At 33.5% G+C, this 21,186-nt stretch overlaps 1 protein-coding gene across 1 annotated transcript; it reads right to left on the bottom strand.

The window, feature by feature from the left end:
• Positions 1 to 18,201: 18,201 nt before the first annotated feature.
• LOC140044451 (52 kDa repressor of the inhibitor of the protein kinase-like) lies at positions 18,202 to 19,461 on the bottom strand. Its single transcript, XM_072088969.1, has 3 exons — positions 19,261 to 19,461; positions 18,861 to 19,047; positions 18,202 to 18,713 (listed from the first exon to the last, which is right to left on the bottom strand). Exons 1-3 carry the CDS (start codon positions 19,459 to 19,461, stop codon positions 18,202 to 18,204), a joined length of 900 nt encoding a protein of 299 aa, XP_071945070.1.
• Between the last annotated feature and the right edge of the window lie 1,725 nt (positions 19,462 to 21,186).

The raw sequence follows: 21,186 nt of genomic DNA, 5'->3' as shown, positions 1-21,186 counted from the left end.
CAACCGGTTTTCAGCTATTAAAAACAATTATCGTAGGAAGAGATAGGAAAATGCGAAGCATCCTCGCATTATTGTCTGCGGGTATTTTTCAAGTTGGACATCCATTGGACAGGGTATACTATTTGGAGCAAATCGTTGAACCTAAATTCGTTTTAAATGTCAATAACTAATTATCTAACTCAATTTAATTAATTAATCACACAGATCTGATAATGGACGTCGCGGTGGTGGTGTAGCCTTTTATACACATAATGAAGTTAATATTATAAGTAAGTGATGTTTCTATGGATATCCATGATAATTGTGAATTTGAATGTTTGTGGAAAAAATTTGACTTCCGTAGTGTTGGTGTAGCAATTAAAACTATGTTCGTTGGCGTCATTTATTACCCTCCCAATTCGGCTAATGCCACTGAGCTTCTCAGTCACATTACGAGTAGGCCTACCGTTGATAGCATTAGAACTAGTGATTTTTCAGCAGGAATTATGGCATGTTGTGATTTCAATTATCTCAATACATCAGAATTAGAGTCTAAGTTGTTTTTGAAACTGGTGGTTAACTTTCCTACTAGACAAAATGCGCAGCTCGATAAGATATTTGTTAACATTCCTAATATCTTTAATGAACCTATGGAACTACCACCAGTTGGTCGAAGTGACCATTGTTGTATTTTGTTGGAATTATCAACCAATCTTGCAGATGTAAATCACAAGCCAGCACATTTGCTGTTTCGCCCACTAGGAGACTCCTCGATCAGATCATTTGAACAATGGATGACTTTGCATGATTGGAATCATCTTAGTGCTTATGAAAACTCTTCAGATTTTTTGGAAATTTTTTATCAGGAGCTCAACAGTGCTTTTGAAGAGCACTTTCCTCAAATTTTCACTAACAAGAGATGGAATGACAAGCCCTGGTTTACAACTAAATTAAGAAAATTCATTTTGAAACGCCATGTGGCTTACCGAAATGGACAGGATATCCAGTGGAAAATCTTACGTCGTAAGATACAGCAGGAAGTCAAACGAGCGAAGGCTTCATTCTATGAAAAGTCTATTGCTACCTTGAAAGGGAACCGACCTGGGAAATGGCACCGCAGTGTCCAGAAGCTCTGTAATATGAGGAAGAAGTCGTATTCCTGGCTCTGATGTTGACCCTATAAACACCGTTGAATGCATCAATAGCCATTTTGCACTTGTATGTAATCAGCTTCCGGCTTTGACTATCAACAAGCTACCAGCCTTCCTTCCAGCAAGTGAACCACCAGTTATACATGAATGGGAAGTTCGTAAGGATTTGACTAAAGTGAACTGTAATAAATCAAGCCACCCATCACACTTACCAATTAAAATAATTAAGGAATTTGCTATTGAACTTGCTAACCCGCTAACTAAATTATTTGATACGTGTCTCAATGAGGGAAACTTTCCACGTCAGTGGAAAACTGCTTCAATAGTTCTTTCCAGCTCCAAAACAAAACAAGATCCGCTCTTTTGATGATCTTCATCCAATATCATTGACGCCGGTCTTTGCTAAGATTTTTTTGTGTTTTATCAATGTTTGCATACATAATGCGACTAACATGTCTGTAGAGACTCAAATGACTCGGATACAGGTTTCTTATAGTCGGCATAGGATCGCTTTGTAATTCCCAAAATAACATCATTGCCACACACCTCGAAAGTATGCAAATTAGTAGTACAAATTACATAAAATATGCAAATAAGAGGGTGAAATTACAGTCTTTCTATATCTCGAAAACCATTAATGCTAGAGAGTTGATTTTTTCAAAGCATTATTCAGAATGTACATATTTATATTCGCTATAATGAAACATTGTACCCAAAAATTATCAGAAGTTTGACATTTGACCCTCGACCCTATTTATTATTTGCATATAATGCAACTAAAATGTCTGTACAGACTTTGTTTTAGCCTTGATACCTATAAATATATATTTTGTTAAAGCTGACAATACGCTATAAATTTTTAAGAAGTGGCAAAAAAGAGAGAAAACATTGATAACATAATTTCAACATATTCCCTGGATAACATTCAAAATGAGAAATTAAAAAAAATATCAGGCTTAAAATTAAATATAGGCAAATCGCAGGCTATATGGCTTGGTTCAAATAGGCGATGTAAAAACAAACCAATACATATGCAATGGCCACAACAACCAGTAAAAGCATTAGGAGTTTATTTTTCTTATAATGAAAGACAACGGGAACAATGTAATTTCGAAACGAAAATTAAACAACTAAAATTAATATTAAACATATGGAGAACCAGACAACTAACTTTAGCAGGAAGAATTAAAACATTCGCAATATCCCAATTTATATATTTAGCATCTGTCATACATATATACCGCCGCATGTACAGTAGTTAAATCAATTGAAACAATTCTATTACATTTCTTATGGAACGGTGGTAAAGGTATGATAAAAAGAACAACATTAATTGGGAATTTTGAAGAAGGCGGTTTAAAAATGGTAGATATCAAAAGTATGTTTAAGGCATTAAAGATAAAATGGATACAAAATTATAACATAAATGTTAATGCAGCATGGAGATCTCTACTACATAGTTTTTTGAATAAGCAAGGAGGCGACATTATTTTTTATTGTAATGTAAGCGCGGACTGTGGCCGTCGTTGGAAAATATTCCTTTGTTTTATAAGGATATGTTAAACGCTTACTTCGAATTAATACATCCTGATACAGTAACGAAGGGTCCCAATATATATGGTTTAATAGGCACATGCATATACATGACAAGCCATTTTATTACAAGAGCCTTAGAGATGTTGGGATGTGTTTAGTAAGCGACCTTTTTTATGAAAACGGTAATGTCATTCCCTTTAATATGTGGATAGAGAGAGGCTTATCGACAAGTAATTTCATGCACTGGAGAATGACGATATCTGCAATACCCCCACAGTGGAAAGCAAACATGAAGCTAGGGTTTTTACGAAAAAATTAAAAAAATATATATACAAACCTTAATTGAAACATTTTTTTAAAATACCAACATCTCAAAATAAATTGCAGGATGAATTAGGTGTAGATAGCGATAAATGGGAAAATATCTATGTATTACCGTTTTAATGTTCTCAGGAGGTAAGAACCAGAATATTTCAGTATAAAATTAATATGAAACTATGACCCATCTTTTGGTTGAATGTATCATTGCAACCAAACTATGGGATGAATTCACGACTTGGTGGGAAAATATTTCAAAAACAAAGATTAACCTTGATAAGACATCCATATTATTTGGTTACAATACAGAAAATCATGATATGCTATTACATTTATGAATTTTGTTGATTAAGAAAATTATATTTAGCCAAAAAAGTCAGTCTTCCAGGTTTTCTTCAATTTGTTAAAATTTAATTATAATATAGAATAAAAATTGCTTCTAAAAGAAGTAAATTGTATAATTTTAGACAAAAGTGGAGATTAATAGAAGATTATATTTAATAATTTTCTGATACTTTTACTCGAGGATATGACTTTTTTGTGTAATATTATTATGTCTGCTATTTATTGTATTTAATTACATTGAAACCAAGAAATTATTATTTGCACTTATTAGATATTTTTAATTATTAACTATACCATTAGTTCCTTGGTTACAATACATATAATTAAAATATATGTATATAGGCCTATATATTATTTTAAATAAAAAAAAAGGATTAATAATCTATATTTTTTGTAATTGTTTGACCACTGAAAGTTACTTATATTCAGTTAGATTGGTTACAGCATTTACCAAATTAATTATTGATTAATAATTAATAATTAATTATTATTTACATAAAAAAAATGGAATTAATAATTTATAGTTTTTAATATTGTTTGATCACTGTAAGTTACTTTATTTAAACGTTCATATTTCTTTGATATCTATTACTTTATTTTAAAGTGATTTTGTGTTACGATTGTATTTTTTTAAATGAATAAAAAAAAATGTTTATTTTTTTTTTCAAATTGTGTCAACCTTCAACCTTTTAAAGAATGTTTTATAGAAGCATGTGTTGAAATTAAATTATTATTATTATATTTTCCGATTTGAACTAAAATCTAGAATCAATATGTTTGTAACATAAACATGGCTAAAAATAAATGTGATAACGTGAACGAAAATTTGTTATTAAAATCACACATATTAATTGTTTTATAATACATTATAAGAGAGAGAAAATTGTAAATTATATGTTATAGATCTGCTATATTACACTCTTAAATTTTGATTCTACATGTAAAATTGAAAGATCTTACAATTTGAAATAAAAGTGGCTGTCACCACTCCCCCCACACCCTGAAAGAGAAACAAAACCCCATGTAACATACATGAATGATTGTGGAAAAATAAAAATACAAAACTTACCAGAAGTAGGCCTATCACTACCAGTAGTTTCCTCTCTGTTGGCTCTGATTACCACCAACAAACAGAACATAAGTGCGATTTTCTTCCATAAAACCATTGCAATTGACTTCGGATAAACAGTAAAAAGGCCTATTTGGCTAAACACTAGGCATATATAGAAGATCTAATTTAGTCCTCTAAACCGGCTGTTGCTCAGTAGACCTACTAAATGAAATTAGATAGAGAATGTTTTGTCGACGATTAAATAGTAGTATAGCGTGACGAAATTTAAATTGAAATATTGGCAAGTACAGTCGACCAATAACGTTCCCTTAATGTGAATACATCACAGCAAGGCTATCAGAGTGTTATCTGATTGGTCCGTTTGTTAGTTGGTCTTTCTCCTATGAACATTTTCGACTACCAACCACGATTACGTAATAGAAATACACCCAAAAAGGACCAATCACATTTCACTTGAGTTCAATTGTATGCAATTATAGTTAGGTTTAATACAATTCAAAGAAGTGAGAACGTGACTTTTTACATAAATAATTAAAAGAAATTGTTGGTAGTCAAATATTGTTTTTCCTACAAAACAAACATTTACTATTACCGTGAAAAACAGCTGTTTTAAATGTTTACTTTGACATTTTATAGATTGAAATTGCTAGCTTACTTTTAATAAACTGGAGATATATAAATATTTTATTTAGTTTAGAAAAATCATCATATTAGTATGTAGCTTTAACTTTTAAAAACAGTATTTACATCATAGAAAATATTGTCGTGGATCGAACTAATATAACATTAAATATGTAATAATATTATTCGCCTAAAGTGTTGTTTTTTTTTCTTGATTGTTAAAAAGACTACAGGGAGGTAATGTTTATAATCACAAGGGAGGGTATACGAATTCGTAAATTTCAAAAGAAAATTATGGATGAATTACTTTTGTTTATTTGCCTAGGTTCTTAATTATCACACACTAAAGCTTGGTTTCCACTAGAACGTAACGCAAGGACGTAAACGCAACGCAAGCGTTTTAGCCAATGACAAGCGAAGTCATAGACAGTTAGCAATTACAAGCGAATAAGCCATCGCTTGTGATTGGTCAATTCACTTGCGTTGCGTTACGTCCTTGTGTTGCGTCGCTAGTGGGAACCACGCTTAACGTAATAATCAACCACTAACGTAATACAAATCAACCACTAATGGTTCTCTCTAGACACAACACAAGGACGTAACGCAACGTAGATGAGTTGACCTATCACAAGTGATGGATTATTCGAAGTGTCACTTGTCATTGGTCAACACGCTCTTGCGTTGCGTTTACGTCCTTGTGTTACGTCCTAGCTTAACCACTATCGTGTAACAACGTAACACAATGTAACCACTAACGTACTAACAACAGAATGTTAAGAAATTTTAGACTTTAAAAACTTTATGTAATATTTTTAAGTTGGAAACCTAGGAATGTAGTTCTGTCTGTTTGTCTGTCAGTGTCAACTGTCTATTTTTAACTGCTATTTTTAAATGGATAAATGGTGTTAAATTTAACTAAAATTAAACTTTACTAAAATCTTTGACTTTTTATTGTTAATACAGACAACGTTTGTCTGTTTATCCTTCAATGTTTAATCCTTTAGACGTAGAGACCTATTTCCAGCTTGAAATATAAATTTTAATCTTAAAACTTTAGCCTATTATTCCTATTTTTATTCATTAGTCTGCCTGAGTGCACATCCGGCCATCAATGTTATAAGCGTAAGACATAACCCATTATTGTCTATATGTTGGAGTCTGCAACAACATTATTGTGATGAAAGCATATCCATTCCTATCCGTTTGTCCAACACTGAACACTAATGTCAATGACTGGACACGGTGTCCCCATTGTTGGCATACACTTTTAGGCTTGATGGAACTTAGGTTTTCTGTCAATGTTATGCATATCCAATATTAAATGGTTTAACTACGGGTTAAAGTTATGCTTTTGGACTAGTGAAAATAGCATTCGTTTCTTCAAGAGTCGGTTACTTTTCTCGGCAACAGTATGATTAGGATAATACAGCCTAAACAAGACTAAGTTTGCAGTTTGCTAATTGAATACTAGTTATGAGTCGAGTGGCTCAGCGGTAAAGACATGGGCGCCGCCGCAAACCATAGCTGCAGCAGCAGCTTTGCAATCGGCACAGGCTGCTCGACCATTCTTTCGGTGATAGAACAAGTCTTCTCGGTTAAGGACTTACAACTGGAGGTCTAGACTAGTGAACACATCTAGCTCATAGGCACTTTAAAGAACCTATTATATCTTTCGGAAGAGTAGGGGGTTACCTCGGTGTACTGGTCCATTCATTCCCTGTCGTTGTGGACAGACGAACGAGCGCCGTTTGGTGGCAGCACTCGACACGAAGGGACTCTTAGGGGAATATAATAGAAAGTTATGGTATGTGTTGTCCACACATGTACGCAATATAGCCCAGTAGACTACAAGTAACAGGTTATTCCCCCAATTACAAACATGTGGTTTTTTTGGGTTGAAGTTCTGTTGCACTCTTTTCCAACGTTACTTGATTTGGTATAATTAAGTTTTTTTTCTTGGCGTCTGCCCGATATGTTTAGTATTGTACGGCTTTCACTCGAAAATCAACGTTGCCTTCTATTTTCTTAATGCTCTAAATTATAGGTTTCTATGCTGTGTTTCTTCAAAAACCGAATTGTCAATTTTCGCTTTCAGGCTTTATACCAGCACCATTTTATTTATAAGCAGTTCTCAAATTTGTGGTTGTTGGATTCGTGATTTCTCGTGCGAGAAAGAAGGCGATTGTCTGCTGTACGATGCTGAACGGTATCGGTATATACATCGGTATTTTCCTGTGTTTGAAGTTCTTAGCCCTTCTTGCATATACCATCACCAACTGCGTTGTGCGAAAGGAAGCGGACCAAGAGCGTTACAAAAAGGTAATTATTACAGTTATTATTATCCACTAGACGACTTTATTCGCTCAAATCGAGTTTTCACTAATGAGCATGCGTATTAACATTTTAATTATTGTGACGTGGAAAAATGCGCAACCATAATATCATAACTCAGGAATGTTCTATTCGCGAGAATATATTCGTTAATGGAAAACATTTTGTAAAGATCAGAATATCGTTTATCTTGTCTTGAATCTACTCTATTAAACTAGTTTTACAAAAAAAAGTATAATGTGCCCAATATAAAGGTAGTGATATGGCCAAATATGGTAGTGATATGACATCATCATATCCATTTATGAGCACATTACATTTTGTTGTCACATAAAGTTTAATAGTGTAGACAGAGCTTAAGTTGTAGCAGAATGTCAATTCACTATTAATAAATATATAAACATTGTGTTTAGGTGTTAGGTGTTTAGATTCCCATGACACATATCAGCGATAGTCATTCGGAAGATCGCATGTGACGTATCATGAAGGGGTCCCCAACTTATGTACGAAAAGAAATATTGCGGCCGAGTGACAGGAACATTTCTTTAACAACTTTTTCTGATGCAGTTTGTACAGGTTATAAAATATGATATTATGTTTTTGATCAAACAATCGAGGTAAATTCGAACGTAATTTTTATCTATTGGCAAGTGCAATATTATTGTTGATATAAATGTTCTCACTCTAGAGAACGATCAAAGCATATTGATCGGAACGTCGACAAAATCAACAATTCTTTTCACAACTAAAATACGTGGTGTACCGCAAACTTATATCAACATTTGATTTCGCCATGCAAACCTTCAAACATATACAATATTATTTCTACGTTCTTATTGAAATGAAACGCATGACAGGAACGATTAACATGGATGTAAGAATTAAGTTTATTTATCAACATTTAAATTGAATAAGTACAAAAAGATTTAAAACTTTGATGTCTAAATAGCATATTTAATACGCAGTGTATAAGATATAGTGGTCACCATATCACTAATAAAACACCAAAAAGGGTTGTATTGAGGGAAAATATAAAGAACCATTGTGTAGAATATCACATTCCAGCATTCAAACGATCAAACTGCAAAAATCAACGATTTAAAGCCAAACCTCAATTATATACTGTAAAGGCTTGATAATGTAAATTTACATACTACTACGCAATATGAGCACGTGACACGTACGCTTTCGAATTCATTTATCAACTGATTTATAATATTTTTTACACAGAATAGTGAATAATAAAAGGTTGTGGCGGTTACATAACATTTTATACAAAACATACATTTACTACTAATAATTACCATAAAAATATTTTTTAAAATGCTTACTTTAATATTTTACAGATTGTAATAATTGTAATAAATATTTTATTTAGACGATGTTAGGTTTAGTGTTACTAATGTAACTTTAAAATTAAAAAAATGGTATTACGTCATAGAAAATATTGACGTCAGTGTGACGCTTTAAAAGAATATGCATTGATGCATTATGGTACGCCTTTTGTACCCATGCGTCGAACGATGTGTTATAAAATAATATTTTTATTAAAAGTATAGAGATGTAAATGTTATATTAAGGTGAAGTGTATACAGTGCTTAAGACTCGTAATACCGAAAAATAATAATTATATATTATCACTTAATTGTGTTTATAGGCATACACTGTATCCTATTCTATGAGTTTTTGCCTGAAATGTTGTTGCTTTCTTTACTTCGTTAAAAGGAAATCGTTAAACGGCAAAGTTTATCACATTATTAAGAAGAACAAACAATTAATTAATTAATTAATTGTTATATTGATTGCTTATACCAGGGTTTAAGGTTCACATGTAGAAAGCTAGCACAGTTATTTTCTTGTTAACAGTCCTTGTTGGTTGTTTTTGTAATTCATAAGTATGTTAAATATTCTTATTTACTATAATATACTTTATTATTATTATCATTTATTTATACTTAATAGTTTTTGTAAATTATAATTTATATATTGAAATTTGTTAAGCTTCCCAAACCTTGAATTACACAGACTTTACAAAGACGCTTAGTTAGATTAAATTAAAAATTAGTATTAGCTAGCTTGATTAATAAAATAAATGTTTATACTTAAGTATAACAGACTATTATTAGTTTCGGAGTTTCTGTTGAGTTATTTTTTCAATAAACCAACGGCACTGCCATTGCTTAAAATACAGAATAGCTCTATGTGGTTTATTCTGCAAACATTTGAAAAAAAAAACCCCCGTATAACTGGTTTTTTTTTTGTCTTAATGAAAATAATAATATATCATGGAGAAGTTCAATGACATCAATAAATGACACAACACTCTCTCGCGTACAAAATTAAACATAAAAAATCGTATTGAACAAAAAAATTGTTTATTGTTCCCTCTCTACCCAGAAAATTGGCCCGACATAATTTTCTTTTCTACATTTTTGCAATAATGACTATACTACCAAAAATAATAATAAAACCGCTCCCCCCCCCCCCAAAAAAAAACCCACAAAAAAACCTGACAAATGAAATGAATAATGGTAGTTAAAAGTAATACAATAATAATAATGATGATAATCTTTCTTCTGTCATATTGTATTTTTTGCTGTGTTGATATATTCCCACCTTAAAGATGTTGTAAAGTTCATAAGATACATATAGATGAGGGCGCTAGATAATTATTTTAGATTAGCCCTCTAGCGATAACCTTCGACATGATCGGAGGATGATGGCAAAAAAAAACCATGTGTTAAAGATGGTTTCGCAGTTCTATAGGGGAACTAAACATCCAAAGTGTAGTTTAAAGTATAGTTTCATAGGAAAACTAGATAGATACTTTAAGATATTGTTAATAGATAAAGGAAGATTTCAAGTGTACTAGGAAGGTTCAGAAGTTTCGAAACCTCTTAATCCTCGACCATACTCAAATTAAAGAAAGAAAGAGAAAAGAATAAAGATACTTTGACAGATTTATTACTGAGCATCGTGATTGTTGTTATCTGCCTGACTTATCCTGTACACCTGTTAACAGATGTATTGTCCCAAAAAAAAACATGAAAAATGAAGATTAATTAAATCAGACTTTGAATAGATTATTTTGTAGTTTTAATAAAGTTAATCACTTCCGTAGAAAAAAAAAAACTGAAAAAAATTATGTTTTCACTTATAAACTAACATGATAAATGATTAAATTCAACCAAAAATCCATCGGCTGGCAGCCAATTTGAAAATGTTTTGCTTTAAATTCCATTTTTTCAGGTAAATACATTTTTTTTCGATTCAATTTTTGGTCGAAGTCAATAACTATTATGTGACATTAAAATGGCATATTCAAAAAAAAAAAAAATGTAAACAAATTATTTCCAGGGGGACAATACATCTTTAATACTACCTTAGAAAAAGAACCGCCCCCTACCGACGCTTTTGAAAAAATAGGACGATAAACAATTTTTACCAATAGGACTTTATTTAAGCATTTATTGGGCACGTGCGTTGACTCCTTCTCGGTTTTCATTGAACAAAGTTTCCCAAACAATTTTATTTAAAAATTTAACAAAACATTTTTGATTATAATCAGTCACGTCTGTTTGTTTGAGCGCGAAACGCTTTAGTTTTTTTTAGTAATAATAATAATGTATTTGAACATACAGTAACAGTGGCAGACTTCGTTATGAAGGTGCGTTCTAAAATCAAAATTTACTAAAAACACATTACAATGCTAACTATAAGATTTACAACAATAATAATACAAATGTAATAATAATGAAACCAAAGAGTACCCTGATATTTACGAATCCACAACCCCCCCCCCCCACCCCCAATCATCTAGCCTCTACAAATCCCCATTTGTCTTCAATCAACATAACATTAATAACATATGCATTTAAATACAAATAATATACAGTAATAATCAAAGCTTTACACAACAACACAGTCATACAGTTTTAATATAAGAGATCAGTTTAAGAGTATTAGTATTTCTGTTATCATTTTTTTCTTCCAGCTGGATAATTGAAACCAATTCAAACCATTTAGTCTTTAGTCTTCAATTCCAATTAATTAAAAAACATCAACAAATATGCTGACAAAAATTACTTTATTTATTTTACACATTGCATTGTCTCTTTATGTTACAGACGATTTTAATGTAGAACTTACTACAATTCTCTTATTCACGAATTTTTAAAACCTTTTCGGCAATGATTATCATTTGCAACCGATGTGTCCATGAATACTGATCTAAATAAAAACAATATATATAAGCAACTGTGTAGAAGTGAAGAAAAAAAAAACGGGCTATACCTTACAATTGAGGAATGATACATTTGCAGCTGTTTAATTTAAATGTATGTTTGATATTGATAATAAAGGTAATGATTTGTTCAAAATGAACTGCCGATGTAGGCCTAATGCTTGCGTAATAGCGACCTTTCGTTGCCAATGCAGCAGCTATTTGAGTGTAAGCGTTACGCGAAGAATGATTTACACTGTAACCCCATAGTGTTTGCTACTTTCGTAGTATTTCTTGCTAGGATCTTCATTACTGATATATCTACCGCTCCCAACGAGGCTGTACTTCTCACATGTACCCATTTCATTAAAACTAATAGACACGCAGGCTGGATCCAGCAGGCAGAAGGCGGTGCATCGAATCGCAGAACGAGAATTAACAACATGAGCAATTCGTAAATCAATGTTGATTTTTTCATTATGAACCATCATATCCGACAAATGACCGTTCTGTCCTTGACGTGTATCAATCCAGGTTGATTCTAATATTAAATTAATTAATTGAACAAAGCAATGATTTATAACAACACTTGTGAAAACAGAAAATAAAGTTATGTCGAGAACAGAAATAAAATATGAATAAAGAAAAAAGGACTCCTAAGGATGTTGTTAGACCTGAAGAAGACGAGCAGTTGATAGGGGAAAGAGAAGGAGGCCTATCGTTTTCATTTAATACCCCAGAATACAAACACTACATGTAGTTATACCTAAGTGGACCAGCGAGTATTGCGTAATTAATATGGTCGACTTCTGTCGATCGTAAGCGACAATGTCAATTAGTCTTACATTCATCTGAATGATGACTAAGCCAGGATTGTTTAAATCACCATTGGCTGGTCCCAAAATTTACCAAGGGCTTCTCTCGTGATCCAGTGCCCACCTTAACCGGAGGAGATTTATAAGCCAATACGTCTGAGGCAGATATTAGATGCAGGAGCTGCTTTAAGAGTCAGCAGTGCTGATTTCAAATGCATAATGGGACCCCAGCTCCATATACAGCACCCGGTATTCCCAGATGGTCTCCCATCCAAGCTTTAACCCCCAGCGTTGCTACACAAACAGATTAAATAATCGCCACATCTTGGGCTACATATACCAGAATTCTGACAGGGATTTGGGTCGCATGTTTACTGGGTCAGAAACTGAAACACAAAAAATGCCCTTATAAATTTGTTTTCTGATATACTGTATTATCCTTACAGCTGACAGCATAAAAAAATTTTGGTATACCCGCAAGGGTATTTAAAAACTTCAAAACTAAATACAAGCATGATGAATGATGATGCGACAATTGTTTTATTTTCTGAATATCGATGTGCAAAGCTTCTTTTAATTGAAGGGTAAGAGTGTATTTAAAGTCCAGAATTGTGAAACAACTTTTGAAAAGACTTTTTATGAGAGTATTCTGCGGTTTTCAAATGTTGAAAATGTGAGAGGACTTGTGACGGACTAACATGTACTATACTAGTCGATGTCTGGCATTAGTGGTTGATGGATTGTAACATTGGATGTTTATTTTGGTTATATTAGTGGTTAATGTTACATTAGTGGTTGTTTTTTACGTTAGTGGTTATTGTTACATTAATAGCTGATTGTTACGTTAGTAGGTGATACAGGCTCTATATAACATGATCAACGTTTCCAAGTTTCATTGAATTGCCTCATTGCAGGGGGAAAATCATCCTATTGGCTTTCGTTAAAAGAAGATGTCTTTAATGTTTACCTGCATATAATTGTACTTCGCATAGAGTGAGGGGTTCATTTCCAGGAAGATATACACTGACGTATTGTCCTGTAATTGGTTGGTTACATACCATTTTGATTGGATTTGAAAGAACTATAGATGGTGTTAAAGTAGCTACACATTGTGCATTTCCAGTAAAAGGTGAAACTTTGTTGTTCCCAACACGAACTTCAGCACCTACCAGCCTATCACCTAGTTACAATAAAGTTACACAAAATGAACAGATTAGGTACAATTATGTATATTGATGTACTAATGTGTTATTTCCAACACGAACATCAGTACATAGCAATCACCTAATAATATAATGTATATACATATAACATTGCACCGTACGACCTCATCCAAGTGTCAACCAGTTCATCCTTGAATTTCACACTATTTTTTCTGCGTACCATGACATCTTATTCATCGAGCTTTACTTATGAATCAACAACAGAGGAAATATTTATTTGGAAATCTACACTCATTTTTTTCATCATCATTCATTTCCCGATTGATTATAAAATCTACATTACTGCATTGAATTAAAAGACTTCTTACCACAGCAGTCTTGTCTGTTATATATTACAATCTTTGAAATAGATGTCTGTGATTGTAGATCAACATACCACCAAGGATTGTTAAGTTCTTCAGCTTAAATAGATAAAAAAAGAACTTGAACTCAGGGGAAGGGCATTCTCATATATTTCAGAAAATACAATGCAAGAAATAGACACATAGAGCAGGTCTAGTACTTTATTTTACAAGTTCAGCGCAAGATCGATGTTCTAAAGTCTAACCTGAGAATGTTCTCGATAACGTACTTAAGGATAAATACAATCAAGTCAGAGTAGAGGGCAAACAATATTACTTATCTCTTCCACTCGACACAAAGCTACTTCGCAGTAGTTAAGCAATTCGTTTGTTGTTTATTTCAATAGTAATGAAGTATAGGCCTACTGTGGAATAGACACAGTACTTTACCAGCAACTGCTATAATTCGTTAATAAATAATAAATGTAAAAAAATTTACCTGTATGGGTACATGAATTTCTTAAAAAAAATCCATCTGTATTTCCATCAATAGCTTTATATGCATTAGCACCAGAACCATGCGTCGAACTTTGTTTAGCATCGGCAAATTGTGTCACTAAAATGTAAATGATTTAGTAACATCCATTATCAATTTTATTATTTTATTACACGAAGTTCTTAAAAGTTCTTAAAATATGTGACAACATGTTTTGTTTTTATTACAATGTATGATGTATGATATGGATTATATTTTGTACTATAATTTCACCATTTGATTCATCTTCATTTATTTCGTTGTTTTGACGAATATTATAACCCTATTTGCTTTAAAATAGATTACGTCTTTCTAGGACTTTATCCAGAGGATGATGTGCAAGGTACTAAGGTTTAATTACCAACTGATAGTCCAGCAGCCAAATGAAAGCACAAAACGATTTCAATCGATGGACGGAAAATTTACATTCAGTATTACTGGGTATACGCACCGCAGTGAAGATAGATCTAGGACACAGCGTCGCTGGACGAATTTATGGTACACAAATATCCGTACCCGGTGAATTTTATACCGCTTCTAAGAATTTACGACAAACGATTACAATTTTTAACCGAGCAACTTCACGACAACTATATCAACGCCCTTTTTATATGCCACGAGACACGTTTTTGTAAGGAAAGACGCAATCAGGAAACCGCTCGAACCCCCATATAAAGGACCCTTTAAAGTTTTATCACGGACACCTAAACATTTCAAAATTGATCTTGGTGATCGCACAGAAAATATTTCAATAGATCGCCTTAAATGTGTGCTTATGTTGACAGTTACACTAATGATAGCACAACTATTATTAATTCAGACTTCACACAAACTACAGCGGACGCTACTGTCACGAACTCCCTTTACGTATGTTTCCGAGTGGTTGAAAATACTTTAGGAAATCCACAAAGTTGTAAAATAAATTAAAAAACAAAGCTTTAATTTCAATCAATTTCAACTTACAACAATCCAGTAAGCACTTTAAACAACAGCTTCACAATAACTTTTACAATCTAATATCCAACAACTTTACAATAGTTTTACATCCATTTATATACAAGATGATCCTATCCTTCTAGATCATTCTTTATACTTCTTATTCTATTGGATTACAGTTTCTATTAATAGCACTTCTGGAATGTTCCTGATTGTTCTTATATTAATTATACATGGTTTTTAAAATCTAAACATACTTTTATTCTAGAATGTTTATGTAGTTACTATGTTACTGTCTATGTTAAGGAATGGTAATTTATTACACCCCCCCCCCCTCTTTCTAATCTCAAAACTCTTTGTTTGAGTTTTTGGGGGCTAGTATACACGGATGTGGCAAAAGTTAACCCACTCTTAGTCTATACAACTTTTAAATACGGCATAATAAAATAGAACATAATCTATATATATAAATTACGTAAGGCCAAAATTTGGTAAATCGCGCGTTATTTCTAGAATGTTTACTCGATGGTATATAAAGTTGGTTAGAATATCGGTACTGATTTTAACCACCTGATGTAACTCTGTTTAATAATTAAATTGAGTTAGATAATTAGTTATTGACCATTAAAACGAATTTAGGTTCAACGATTTGCCCCAAATAGGGGTGTTTTCCGATCGTGGAATACACTGTCTAATGGATGTCCTCTTGAAAAATACCTCCACACAATAATACGAAGATGCCTCGCATTTTCCTATTTCCTTCTACGATAATTGTTTTTAATAGCTGAAAATCGGTTGAACAGCTCGAATACAGTATCATAATGTTGAAGACAGGCAGATTTTCTTTAAAAAATACTATTTTGATTTAATATAGGCCTACGTTAGTACAAATGTATTGACTTGCGATGAATGGAACATTCCAATCTCTCAAACTCCCAGTTTGTAGGTAAATTTATGAGCCCTTGAAGAATAAACTTATTGCAATACTTTATTATTGAAAATATTGTATATATACGTATTAACCATTTTTGGTCGCCATTTGAATAGAAATTTTCTTACTGAGAATGTGGTTTCTATTAGACATATAAACACATTATACAAAGAACATTTATTACTGTGACTGTGGGTAGGCTCTACTGATGGATATATAAACACACAATATACAAATAAAAACTTTATTACTGACAGTTGCTTCTCAACGTTTGTATTAGTTAATAATTATACAAAATATAAACGTCGTAGTGGTGTATCGTTACATATACTTTACCGTTTCAATCGACTATAACAGGAACAGTTTAAAAAAAAGTATTAAATCGTAAATGTTTTACTGTGTTTAGTGGTATATTATTGATAGACCTATAAAACATTTGAAACAATATTTCGTTACTGAGTGGATAAAGAATATATTTAAACATTGTTCTTCCCATCCTCTTCCCCATCCCTCAACTCTAATGTTATTATAAAAATTGGACTCAAGTTTCACCTTCAGAAGTAGGCCTAATTCCCAGGGTGCTAATTTCAGTTGACTACATTAATCATCGTTTCTATTTATTCGTTTCTGAAGACAATGTATTTATAGTCCTGCGGTACGCACATTTAAAATCGCTATTTTTTTTACGCTGACATTTCTGTGTATTCGAGAACCATCTGTGGACACGACCTAGATGGTAGGCGAGCGAAACGTAAACGTTCTTGTTTTTCCATATCTTCTTGACGTAAACGTTCTTGTCTTTCCATATCTTCCTTATACTTACACAACGTTTTCTTTATCATTAGTTGTCTAATTTTGTTTCACGCCTTTGCCACCATGTTTCGTGTGTCATACCCATATGAAAGAAACGAGAATAGACTCTAGTGCTTGTGATTACTCAAGTGTTTATTAAAGCACATATAATAACACGTTCGCTAACATCTACGATGATCGAGAGAGAGCGAGCCATGTGTACATTAGATATGGTAGTGCGCCCTCAGGCGTAGCATCACGTAACATCGGCTGAGAGGGCGTTCGATTTATCTATGCGAGCTATAGACTACGGGATCGAGTCCGGTAGCCTAGAAAAATGTTCAGTGATTTGCAAAGGTTTGAAGCAGGGCCGTAGCCAGGATCTGACTAGGTGGGGGGGGGGGGTTCGGACCCAAAATATTTAAGCAATGACCACCAACCCCCTCATCCCCCCCAAAATTGTAGGGCCTGTGGCGAAGCGAATTTTAATGACACCCTTAGATGGCCGGAAATGGTATTCTCGCTCTCGCACATACAATTCAAGATATGGAACTATTTGGCCGGAAATAACACTTCCGTGTAGCATGCTAGCAGTACGCAAAACTATTTGTATTACTTTATTTCCGGTAAAAACACGTGAATAACTATAACATTTTTTTGGAAATTGCCGTATGTTAGATGCGCGTGTTTTGTGGGATTGTTTGATCATTATTCACTCGGAATTTTATGTTGCTTCGACGATAGGTGAGCGGAAGCCGGTGCACTTCCAGTGTAAGAAGGAAAAAATCAAATATATTATAGATTTGAATAAAAACAATTTCGTGAAAGCAATCAGGAAGCTTTTTGATTTGCGACGATTGGTCAATTCATTGTGCGCACGGCGGAGAGGTAGAATGCGCTGTTTTGCAGGTTCTCTCGACGACGACTGACGACACAGAACTTGAAATCTAGTAACGGTCGTGTCGCAATTATTCGAAATCTATTTATATGCTTTTATGACATCAGTTTGAACCTTTATATCTAAAACAATACAAACAATATTCTTTTAATTCTTTTATTCTTTTAAGAATGAAACAAATGTAAATTTTCCAGTTCAATGAATGACATTGAAAACTAAATCATTTTCCATAACATATACGGACCCTGTTTATACTCATGAATGATGTTTTTTAATTGCATCCTTCGTGGATTTAGCTGACTAAAGATATTGACTGTCTCTGAGACATCGATATCAATGTCGTAGTGGATATGCATGAGGGCTAATGCTGACAATCGATCCTCATTCATGGTACACCGAGTATACGTATTAAGTCTTCTTAACACACTTGCGCTTCGTTCACATTCACATGACGTTACTGGAAATGTACACGCCAGTTTTAAAAGAACAAAAATGTTCGGAAACATTTCACTATCGCAATGTTTTATTGCTGTAGCACCAGAGGATGGTAAGGCCGCTTTCTCCATGTTTTTGAACTTAGCCTTCCATCTGACCATTTCTGCAGAGACCAGTTCCGGTGATGGCAGATCATCCTCGTACAGAGCTACTGTTGCAGAAATATCTACTTGCTTTTCTATTATCACTGATGGAATTAAACCAAGCAGCTTTGAACTGTTAATTTCCAGCTCTGAAAAATATTGATGGCCATAAATATGAAATAACAACGGTAACAACTTTTGCTGATATTTTTGTACTTAATGTGATATATACATAGCTGAAAACTTAGCCTCTAGTTCACTTATAACGTGGTCAAGGAATGGTATGACCAAATTACGCCTGTAGTACTCCTCTGGGGAGCTCGCTGGCGCATTGGATCTGTGGGTTTGCCGTGCAACACATCTTGGCAATGATGGTTCTATGTTCACTGACCTAGCCATTCTGCACGCGGATTCATAACACTCCTTAAACATGAAATCACAGTCATCTCGTATCTGCTTGTACAGATTTTTTATATCCGTTACCTGTAATAATAATAAACGAATCTAAAATTGACATACGTCAATAATTTGAGCATCTGTATCCGCAATATACCTCTCAACACCAGTAGTTTTAATTATAAATAATGTTATGATAGATAATAATCGTAATGTTAGTACAAATAATATTTAGTTAACAAGTCCAAGAGTTTTTCAATGTAGATTTAATATACAATCTAAACATTGAATTGATCTTACCATTTCATGGGCTTCTAGGATGTCTAAAGACCGTTTCTGGAGTTTTATTGTAATGCCATGCAAATGGGCCAAGCCATGGTAAGCAAGTTTAAACGAGACAATAAAATTAAAATCAGTCATCCCTCTCAGAAGTGCTCCTGCTCTATTTCTGGACTCTGAACTCCATGGTCTTGTGTATTCAGCATACCTTTCTACATGCATTCTATGAGCTAGCTATGACCTCTAGAGATGTAACAAGATGAATAAATATGGAATTGAAATGTTGGTATGCTTCGTGGCGCTCACTCCATCGCGTCTTGCAGAGATTAAGCAGGGGCTTCTTTACCTTTGTTTTGGCATCTGTTTGAATTACCTGTATGTATAAAATAATTAGATTAAGACAATGATGACATGATAGTACAATCATGGAGGAAAAATTCAAATCAATGGTACGATTACCTCTTTGAGCAGACCTTCTCTCTTTGGACTATAGTTAAAAAAGAGGCAGCACTCTTTTAATGTGTCAAGCATGTTTCGTTATGCTACAACCGAACATGCCTTCGCAACAACCAAATTCAGACAGTGTCCTGCACAATGAGTAAAGGTCGCAAGTGGAGCATCCTGCTTTAAACGTGCTTGAACTCCAACTCGATCACTGGACATCGCAGCCGCCCCATCGTAGCCCTGTCCTCGTAAATTGGTAATTTGTAATCCTAATGACGCTATCATGTCCTTGATAGTGTTTGCAATAGATGCACCGCTGGTGTCTTGCAGCGGGTGGAAGGCCAGAAATTCTTCTCTGATTTGTTTGTCAATGTCTACGAAGCGAACACATAATGCCAACTGTTCTACATTATGGGAGGACACTTCGTCTGCCATGATTGTGAATATGCCACTCTGACGCACCTGAAAATGTTAAAGAAACATCGATGACTACAAAAATGTTTTTGTTGAATTAGCTGTATCAATGAAACATCATCTTATATTCTAATTGGGGAAGGAAAAACTAATTGTGACGATACATACAGTATGTTAAAAAACAATCATTTTTCTTTAGCACTTATCAATTATTCATCAACATTACTATTATTTTTCATAATATCTTACCTCTTCAAGAATGTTTTCTCTAATCTGTTTGAATCCGATAATGTTTATCAGTTCATTCTGCGACATGGGCGACATGTATGTTGCATTCTTTCTTAGTGGCATTTCTAAATGTTTCTTTAGCAGTGGGTCTGTTTTTGCAAGTTCTCGAAGAAATGCAATGACATTTCCTATTCAAAATTATCAAAATAAAAATCAATCATAGTACGTGCAAATTAATAATTAAGGCATTTCAAATTTTAGTTTTTAATCAATGCGAGAAGGCCTAATCTTTACTTAATTTTTGTTCATGTCAATATATGTTTTAATCAAATTTGAAAACACATTTATCCATCATTACCCGGATTTCCAGAGCTTTGATGCTCACAGTCTCCACGCAGTGGAATACACTGACGAGCACAAAACAGCACAGCTTGAATAATTCTTAATAAGATTTTGCGGTTAACTCTAATGGTCTCTGCTACTGTATCATTAAAGCGACATGGTAAGGTTGTTTGAGGGCTTTTGCTACTCCGGATGAAAGTTGACATGGTAGCCACAGAATCATTATGATATTTCTTGTGAATATATCCATTTTTGCCATTAAGTATGTCTGAGGTTTTAACGCATTTGCTAAACCGAAAGTTCACCAGTTGTCCCTTAGAATCTCTTTCAGTGCAAAATAAACTACAAGGTAAACAGAATAACCCATCGAGTTTAGGACTATAAACCAGCCAATTAGGATATTTGTTAAGCCATGTTGGTTGAAATCGTCTACGGTATCCATTCATGTAAGATACAGGAAACCTGAAATTGGCAGGAGGCTTGAAGTGATTTAAACAAAGATGCAACCTTTGGGCATGG

The sequence above is a fragment of the Antedon mediterranea genome, chromosome 1, assembly GCF_964355755.1.
Source record: "Antedon mediterranea chromosome 1, ecAntMedi1.1, whole genome shotgun sequence".
NCBI classification, from domain to species: Eukaryota; Metazoa; Echinodermata; class Crinoidea; order Comatulida; family Antedonidae; genus Antedon; species Antedon mediterranea.
This window is presented reverse-complemented; position numbering and strand designations above follow the sequence as displayed.

Excerpts from the sequence above, each read along its gene's own strand:
- LOC140044451 (XM_072088969.1), bottom strand. The coding sequence starts at position 19,461 with ATGCATGTAGAAAGGTATGCTGAATACACAAGACCATGGAGTTCAGAG. Across the intron at positions 19,048-19,260 it reads TCCTAGAAGCCCATGAAATG|GTAACGGATATAAAAAATCT; the intron begins GTAAGATCAATT and ends TTATTATTACAG. Across the intron at positions 18,714-18,860 it reads CCCAGAGGAGTACTACAGGC|AGCTGGAAATTAACAGTTCA; the intron begins GTAATTTGGTCA and ends AATATTTTTCAG.